The sequence below is a fragment of the Dipodomys ordii genome, unplaced genomic scaffold, assembly GCF_000151885.1.
Source record: "Dipodomys ordii isolate 6190 unplaced genomic scaffold, Dord_2.0 Scaffold2, whole genome shotgun sequence".
Classification (NCBI taxonomy): domain Eukaryota; kingdom Metazoa; phylum Chordata; class Mammalia; order Rodentia; family Heteromyidae; genus Dipodomys; species Dipodomys ordii.
In genome coordinates, this window is record NW_012267218.1 from 1,252,303 (window position 1) to 1,260,891 (window position 8,589).

At 69.2% G+C, this 8,589-nt stretch overlaps 1 protein-coding gene across 1 annotated transcript in view; it reads right to left on the reverse strand.

The window, feature by feature from the left end:
• Positions 1-2,554: 2,554 nt before the first annotated feature.
• Positions 2,555-8,589, reverse strand: part of Aspg (asparaginase) — a 20,779-nt gene continuing 14,744 nt past the window's right edge. Inside the window, exons 8-16 of the mRNA XM_013016731.1 lie at positions 7,559-7,741; positions 7,350-7,463; positions 6,836-6,958; positions 6,036-6,131; positions 5,666-5,829; positions 4,343-4,429; positions 3,457-3,556; positions 3,147-3,206; positions 2,555-2,835 (exon numbers count right to left, since the gene is read on the reverse strand). Coding sequence (XP_012872185.1) covers positions 2,815-2,835; positions 3,147-3,206; positions 3,457-3,556; positions 4,343-4,429; positions 5,666-5,829; positions 6,036-6,131; positions 6,836-6,958; positions 7,350-7,463; positions 7,559-7,741 — 948 coding nt within the window. The 3' untranslated portion in view covers positions 2,555-2,814. The remainder of the gene's footprint in view (positions 2,836-3,146; positions 3,207-3,456; positions 3,557-4,342; positions 4,430-5,665; positions 5,830-6,035; positions 6,132-6,835; positions 6,959-7,349; positions 7,464-7,558; positions 7,742-8,589) is intronic.

Below are 8,589 nucleotides of genomic sequence, written 5' to 3' on the forward strand. Positions count from 1 at the left end.
GGGGGGAGGGGGTGGGGAGCTGGAGGAGCAGGACCCCCAGGTGTCCAGCGATGGGAGGCGGGAGGGGCCCCTCTGCACATCTCAGCCTGCGGGGGGGGGGGTCTGAGGCCGGGGAGGAGAACAAGTCAAGTCCTTGTGGTCCTGAGATGTGGCAGAATGTAGCACCCTGCGGTGTGGGGTCCCTGGGGCACGGGGTGTCTGGGGGTGGGGTGCCTGTGGTGTGGGGTCCCTGCGGTGTGGGCGCCTGGGTGTGGGGTCCCTGGGGTGTGGGGTGGGTCCCTGGGGTGTGGGGTGTCTGGGGTGTGGGGTCCCTGGGGTGTGGGGTCCCTGGGGTGTGGAGTCCCTGGGGTGTGGGGTGTCTGGGGGGTGGGTGCCTGGGGTGCAGGGTTCCTGAGGTGCAGTGTCTGGGAGTGCCTGGGTGTGGGGTGCCTGTGGTGTGGGGTCCCTGGGGTGTGGGGTGGGTCCCTGGGGTGTGGGGTCCCTGGGGTGTGGGGTGCCTGTGGTGTGGGGTCCCTGGGGTGTGGGGTGGGTCCCTGGGGTGTGGGGTCCCTGGGGTGTGGGGTCCCTGGGGTGTGGGGTCCCTGGGGTGTGGGGTCCCTGGGGTGTGGGGTCCCTGAGGTGTGGGGTCCCTGGGGTGTGGTATGCCTGGGGTGTGGGGTCCCTGGGGTGTGGGGTGTCTGGGGTGTGGGGTCCCTGCGGTGTGGGTGCCTGGGTGTGGGGTCCCTGGGGTGTGGGGTGTCTGGGGTGTGGGGTGTCTGGGGTGTGGGGTGGGTCCCTGGGGTGTGAGGTCCCTGGGGTGTGGGGTCCCTGGGGTGTGGTGTGCCTGGGGTGTGGTGTGCCTGGGTGTGGGTGCCTGGGGTGTGGGGTGTATGGGGTGTGGGTGCCTGGATGTGGGGTCCCTGGGGTGTGGGGTGCCTGGGGTGTGGGGTGCCTGGGGTGTGGGGTGCCTGGGTTTGGGGTGTCTGGGGTGCGGGGTCCCTGGGGTACAGGGTACCTGGGGGACTCCACCATGGGCTCCGGTCCTCAGAAAGCACTGGGGTGTACAAGGGGTGCCACACCAGAAGCCATTCCCAGAGATGACCCCGAACCCCAAGCTTTGTGATGGCGGGGGAGTAAAGTACCCGGAGTGTGAGCACACTCCCAGGACCCCCAGGGGGGTTGAGCCCCGCCCCATGGCGGAGCTGGGCAATGTCCCATCCACTTTTCCCGAGCCCTGTGCCTTCCCCAGAGGAGCGGACCCTGGCACGGCTAGGCTGGGCTCCCAATGCCAGGCCAGCGTGGGCCCTGGGAGCGCTCTGCCTTGGTTTCTCCATCTGGAAAATGGGAGACTGAGGCCCCGTGGGAACGGACAGACCAACACCTGGCAGAGGGAGAGCTGCAAGGCGGCCGGGCTGCGGCTCTTCCGGGACCTGCTGCCTCAGTGGCCTCAGAGGAGGAATGGACACACACGGGCCAGCAGGCCGTCTCCCTCTCTCCTACTTTCCAGACACTGCCCGCTGCCAAAGCTCTTGGTGCCCCTGCTGCCCGTGTGGAGCCCGTGGCTCGTCTTGGGAGAGGGCCAGCCCAGCGGGGGCGCTCCCCGCTGCCCCCCCTGCCTGGGAGGGTCCTGCCGGCCACTGCGGCTGGGCGGCCAGGCGGCCAGTCCCTTGGGGGCAGAGCAAAGCCTGGCACCACTGCCATGCTGTGGTTGGTGGGGCCCAGAGACGTGACCCAGAGCCCACTCTGCCCCAGAGGCCAGGAAGGTCCCCACCCTGGAGACAGCCCGGCTCCGGGCCCCCCAGCCTGGCATGCCCGGGGGCTTCGGCGGGGTGTGGGGCACAGGCTTCTGGGGCCTGCCATGCTCAGGTGGCGTTTGCCTGGTTGTGCAAGGCCCGGGCACACCTGTGTCTGGGTGAAGACCTGGGAGGCGGCAAGGCAGCGCCAGCCAGGCTGGGAACCAGGCTGAGAGCCTGGGGTGTGGGCGGCAGCCCGAGAGTCAAGGGCCGGCTCTTGGGGTCACGCCTTGCCCTCCCGGGCTGTGGAGTCCGTGCAGGGGACGGCAGCCAGTGGCTGTGGGTGGCAGGAGGGGTGGCCAGGGATTCGGGTTGAGTCCGGGGTTGGGGGTAGCTCAGCCCCTACTGGACATTTAGAGCTCAAGCCCCAAACCCAGCACGTGTCCAGACCCCTGACTTCAGCCGGTCAGGCCTCTGCCACACCGGCAGGCCCGGGGCTGCCCGCCGCGCACACCTGCAGCAGGCAGGACACAGCCCTCTGCCCTGGGCCGGGCGGCCCCGCGCAGCTTAGGTGGGGGATCCGGGCTGGCATATACCAAGGGTGGGGAGGGATGCTGCTGGGGCTCACTGCCAGGGGCGGGGGGAGCCAGAGCAGCCGCGCAGCAAGGGCCGCCGAATGCCAGATGAGATGGGGCATGGGGAGATGGGGCATGGGGAGATGGGGCGCGGGCCGCCGGGGAGGACACGGCGGGAGCAGGGCAGCGTGCGGAGGGGGGTCCCGCCCCAGATCCCGGGGTGCAGCTCCCCACCGCCCACGAGAACAGCCCGACAGACTCATCCAGCCGGCTCGGGAGCGTGCAGGTGAGCCGCCCACTTTATTGCTCTCGCCCAACAACCACCATCAGGCTTGACAGGAAGCCGTCCTGGGGGGGGGGGCGGACATCTGTCTGGGGGGATCAGTCAGGGGGATCAATCAATCTGGGGGGGCAATCAGCCAGAGGGAGGGAGGGGCGTCAGCCAGAGGGAGGGAGGGGCTCCTGAGTTCCCTCCAGCAGGTCTCAGCAAGAAGAAATAGTGCCCACTGCAGCAGGGTGACCTCCGGTTAGACATCAGGCTGTACTTCCTGAAAATGAGGGATCTGCTAAGAACGCGTGAAGCCCGGGCGATGGGCGCCTGCCTCAGGACTCCACCAGCCTCTTGGTAGGGGAACCCAGCTGGCTGGGAATTCTCCAGAAGCATCACATAATGGAATGGAGACTGGGAGATGGGCAGGCGGAGTGCACACACCCTTGGGCCCCCAGCGTGTGTGTGTGTGTGTGTGTGTGTGTGTGTGTGTGTCTGGGCTGCTGAGGCCCTGACTGGCACAGTCCGGGTTTGGAGTGGGCCTTCCCGTGCAGCCCCGCCCCGCCCCGCCCCCATCACCCAGGCTCTTACCCGGTTGTCCTTCAGACTCTGGAGAAGGGCCACCACGTCCTGCTTCCCTGCTGTTTCCGCCTGCAGGGGAGAGGCGTGGAGGGGCTGCCCACCATGCAGGACACTTCCCCGTTACACCTGCTCCCCTGCCCACAAACAGGGTGCCCCACCCTCCTCTCCACGGCCCCAGACCCAGAGGAGGGCCCCGTGTGTGCTGCGGATGTGGGGGAGCGTGTCCCCGGAGGACTGGGGTTCCTGGGAGGAACTGGTGGGACAGTCAGAGTGGCCTTCCTGGAGGCGCTGTCTCAGCCGGGGTGCAAGAAGTACTTACGACCTGCAGGGCAGTGTGCCCGTTGTACCCAGGCTGTGTCAGGTCGGCCCCCGCCTGCCACCAGGCCTGCAGGCCGGTGCAGTCTGCCTTGGACGCCAGCCTGGGGGGGGGAGGGCCGTCAGGGCCTGGGGGCCACCGTCACCAGCCCCCCCCCACTCTCAGTGCCAAGCCAGCTTCAAACAGCTGATCAGGCAGAGCCAGGCCCTGGGGCTGGAGTCCAGTTTCACAGTGGGTGTGGCTGTGACTCAGGTCCAGCGCATGCGTACACGCGTGTGTGCACACACACACACACACACACACACACACCTCTCCCTGCACAGCTCCAGTTTCACAGTGGGTGTGGCTGTGACTCAGGTCTAGCGCATGCGCACATGCGTGTGCACACACGCACACGCACACCTCTTCCTGCACAGCTCCAGTTTCATATTTCACAACACAGCCCTGGGGGTGCTGGGGCCCGTGCAGGGTGAGGAGGAGCCCGGACCCCGCCCCACAGAACCAAGGGGGGAGCGGGCCATGGAGTGGCCTGTCTGCGGGAGGGGGGCAGGCAGGAGTGGGGTGCCCCCACACAGGAGGGCCTCATGAGGAACTGACCACCACGCCCACACCTGGGGCAGCCAGCCAAGCAGCTCAGGCCGGCTGAGCCCCGGTTCCGCAGGACCGGCCTACTCCCTCAGTTTGCCCATCTGTCATGAGCCACAAAGGCCTGCCTGGGGTATGGCCCTGGAACTTTCAAAGCCAAGACCAGCCTTAACCCTCCTGCCCCTCCCTGCCGCGCACCAGTAAGAGCAAACCCCAGATCGTGGCCTGGGCCGGCCGCCTCTGCCCCTGGTTGGGCTGGGCCTGCCACCCCCTCCCCCTCCCTTACACCGCCCTGCCCCCTCACCTGCACAGCTCCGTCCCCACATCCTCCAGGTCCTGGGAGGACAGCTGGGCCCCAGCTGCCCGCAGACATCGGATGACCCTCAGATGCCTGCAGGGGGGGGAGCTCCACTGAGCACCCGGCTCTCTGCTCTCAGGCCTGCTCGGGCTGGGCCACTGCCGGTCCCCCACCCCCCTACCCCCCGTGCCGGGCCAGCAGTGCCCATCCATGCCCCTGACCTCCCCAGTCCAGGGAGCTTTCCTGGGGGTCTGGATGACCGGGTCAGCAGGCATCCCTGGCTGAGCGGCACCCCCACCCAAACCACGCCTCCCAGGACACCCTGGGGCTGGTGCCCTGGGGACGGTCCCGCACCTAAGTCAGCTAGCCCTCCTCTCACACGCACCCCAGGCGACCCCCCCCCGCCACGGGGCCCAGGGCTAGCTCTGGGGAAACTGAGTCAGGCATGCCCCATGCCTGCAGTTGGGTGTAGTTGGGGATGGGTGCTGGCCGGGAAGGAAGGACCACAGACACATGAATGGGGTCCTGGCTGCCTGTGATGGGGGGGGGGGGCTGGTGTGGCTTCCTGGCTGAGGAGGGGCAGCTCGCCCATGGGACAAGGGGCTCCGGCAGGGCCAAGGAAGAGCGTGAGAGGGAAGACAAGGCTGCCAGGGGAGGGCCGCTCTCATCGCAGCTCCCTTCTTGCCAGGTGCTGGGTACCTAATGCCATGGCTGCCCCACCATCCTTGGAGCCGCCGGCGGGGCCCCGGGAGGCCGGCCAGCCACGCTCAGACGCACTCAGGCATGGGTGGGAGGGGCGCCGCCTGGAGCGTGGTGACAGCGGGCGGGGCAGGTGAGCTCATCCGTCCCCACCCACCCGCCCACGCCACGAGATGCCCAGTCAGATGTGTAGCCCGGATCACCCCAGAGTGGTGTGATGGCCACCCCACAGCGACCATCGCCCCCACCAACCCGCCAGGCCTGTTCCGGACAAAGGCTCAGCCCCCGCCTCGGCCAGTAAGCCTGGGATCAGACACCGGCCTCCCACGGGGGACCAGCGTGCCCTTCCATAACTCATCCCCGCAGGCCACCCACCCCAGTGGGAAAATGTGGGCGAGAGGCTGGTCTGGAGCCCCGGGGCCTGGATGGCCCCAGGGGAGAGTGGTTCTGATGTATCTGAGCATCAAAGGCAACTGAGGCACAAGGAAACAGACACGGTGGGTGCGCGGCCTGGCCCTGCCCGTCCTGGGCCGGGACCCAGGGGACGTGGGGCCAGCAGGCTCGCACATGGCCCTCCTCGGGTCTCGCGGCTGCCCTGGCCCTGCACCCCATCTCCGTGCCGGACAGTACCTGCCCCTCACAGCCAGCAGTAGCGGGCTGTGCCCGTCCTCGTCCAGGGGGTTCACATCCCCGCCTCTCTGCAGCAGCATGGCCACCACAGCCTCATGGCCCCTCCGTGCGGCCATGTGCAGCGGCGTCTGGCCCTTAGGGTCCTTCAGGCTCAAGTCTCCGTCCTGGGGCCACACAAGAGCACACAGGCCACCAGCGGGCGGTCAGGGCCCCGCAGGCCACAAGGAGGGGCCCATGCCCGCTTCCTGGGCTGCAGCAAGGCCCCGGGGTGGACAGACCAGCGCTGCTGCCCAGCGAGGCGGGCGGGGACGCAGTGAGGTGGGGTGCCCCAAGCGCGGAGCCCCGCCCCGGTCCCCGGCGGGCGGCTCACCAGCTCCAGCAGATCCTGCAGGGCCTTCAGGTCACCGGCATGGGCTGCAGCCAGGGCCAGGCTGGGCGCCAGGGTGGCCCGCAAGGCATCGGCCTCCTGTGGGGAGGCAGAGAGCTGGGGTGCTCGGAGGGCAGCCGGTGGTTCTCGGACCGCACGCGCCCTGCCTGCACCGCGCACCCCACCCAGGGAGGTGCCCACCGCCTCTCTCAGAGGGTCTCCTGCCCCCTCCCCCACCCGCCAGCAAGGTCAGTGTAGAGGCCACCAGATTCTTTCCTGACCACAGCCCCCCACCCCTGCCGGCGGGACTGAGTCCTGTTGTCCCGAGGGGGACACGGGAACCTGTGCTCCCCCAAGCGAAAGCCTCGCTGAAGTCTCTCCATGGGGCCTCCTGCTGCAGCACCGGCCGCCCAGTGGCTCCCCGAGGGCCCGTGTGTCTGGTGCCCAGGGCTGACCCACCACAGAGCTGCTGCTCGTGGCCCACAGCGCCTGCCGCAGCAAGCAGTAGTTAAGACGGCTCAGGAGGGAAAGGAGGCCAGGAGGCCCGCAGGCTGAGGCTGCCCTAAGAGAAGCTCTGTCCCCAGCTGCCCCCCCCAGCCCTGGACGCTCCCCAGGGGCAGGTGGTCACAGCGGGGGGTCCTCGGCCGGCATCTGGTTATGAAGCGGGAGGAATCAGGGGCCGGGCCACGTGCCCCGGTGAAGGTGTGGGCTGAGTCTGGGGCCCCTGGCCCTCTGCACGCTGCCCAGCCCGTGGGGTGCCTCCACTGCCTCCCGAGTCCCAGGCTGCACCACGCGGGGAGTACCTGGCCACCGCCGAGCCCGAGCAGCCAGGCCACTCTGCAGGCCAGCGTGCGGTCCTGTGGCGGGGACCCGCACTCATCCCGCATCGGCAGAGTCATCTCCCCTCGGAGGTCCTTGGCCAGCAGCTGGAGGGGGACGGGGCGGGCGTCCTGAGCAGCTATGAGGGCCAAGACCCTGGGCAGAGCGGAGGGGCTCCCAGGCCTGCCCCCCACCCCATGCTCCTCCGTCCTCACACTCAAGAGTGGCCGTGGCTGGTGTTACACAAGGCCTCATCGGGTGTGGTGCCCATGAGCCCCGGGGTTGGGGGGGGGGGTCTGGGAACTGTGGGGAGCTCGCAGGGAAGGGCTGGGGAAGGGCGGGCCTGAACAGGAGGTCAGGTGAGGGCCGAGGGGGCCCTCCCCTCCCCGGGGAGCCCGCTCCCCTGCCCCCCGAGCGTGTGCGCCAGCCAAGACCCCTCGGGAGTCGGGCACACACATGCGCACGTGCGCGCCGCCCCGCCGCCCCGGCTGGGCTCACCTTCTTCCTGTCCTCCAGGCTCAGCCCCGGCTGCCCCAGCACGTAGGACAGCTTGGCCAGCGCGGCCTCCGCTGTCATGTCAAAGCCCGAGACGATGCCGGCTCCCGCCCTGTCCTGCAGAGGGCCACGTGGGCCAGCCAGGCCGCTCAGCCCCAGCTGTCCCCGACCCGTCCCGTCCCCCCCCCCCCCCCGCCTGTGTCCCATCCTACCAGGCCCGAGGCGTAGTCCGAGGTCACGGTCCCCTTGAGGCACTGGGTGCAGTTGACGATGAGCAGGCCGCGCTCCCCGGCCGCGCGGAGCTCCTGCAGAAGGTCCTCCTTGGTGGGGCCGTTCCCGGCTCCGAAGGTCTCCATGACCAGGCCCTTCAGTGGGGGCTGCAGGACGGCCCGGACCTGGGTGGGGGTGGGCGGGGGTGCTGGGCAGCCGTGCTGGCACGCGGCACACGGCCCCGCACACTGCCGCGAGCTGGGGCAGCCAGACCCCTCTCTGCTCCGCTGCGGCTAGAGGCCTCCTCGCTTCCCCCGTGTCCAGAATGACAGCAATGGGGAGGGAGGGGGAGACAGGGCCCGGGGCAGGCCGGGCGGCGCCCCCTCCCAGCTCTGGGCACTGTGCTCCGATGGGCCCACTCCAGGGCTACCTAGAACACTGGCCCTGCCCTCATCCCAGCAGGCTGGGGGCCCGTCGGCATCTCAGAACACAGGAGAGGGGGCAGCCAGGCCTGAGCCACCGCAGGAGCGAGAGCTCACCAAGAAAGAGATCACCGAGAAAGAGCAGAGTCCCAAAACTTAGAAGGCTGAGGCAGGAGGCTCTAGTGTGAGAGGCCCACACGGGCCTAGTGAGCTGGGGGAGGGGTGAAGAAGGGGGAGGGAGGGCGAGGGCGAGAGCAAGCAGAACAGAGTCCTAGGGTCACTGCAGACCGGCCCTAGGCGGTCAGGGGCAGCAGACCTGGTGGTCCAGGACATCTTCAGATGTCCGCACTGACTGACCACACTGACCAGCCCATATCCCTAACCAGCCTGGAGGCCGGGAGGGCGCAAGGCCTCCCACACAGGCCGGACACCGCTGGGAGGGGCCTCGGCCACACGGCGAGGCTGGGCCTGGGCCTGGGAAGGGCCTGGGGCGCAGGGAAGCGGGCGCCACGCAGGGTGACAGCTTCCCGGGCACTCAGGTGGCAGGGAAGTCCCCGGGGACCCATGGGCAGGGGAGCCAGAGCAGGCACAGAGTGGACACCGGAGGCAGC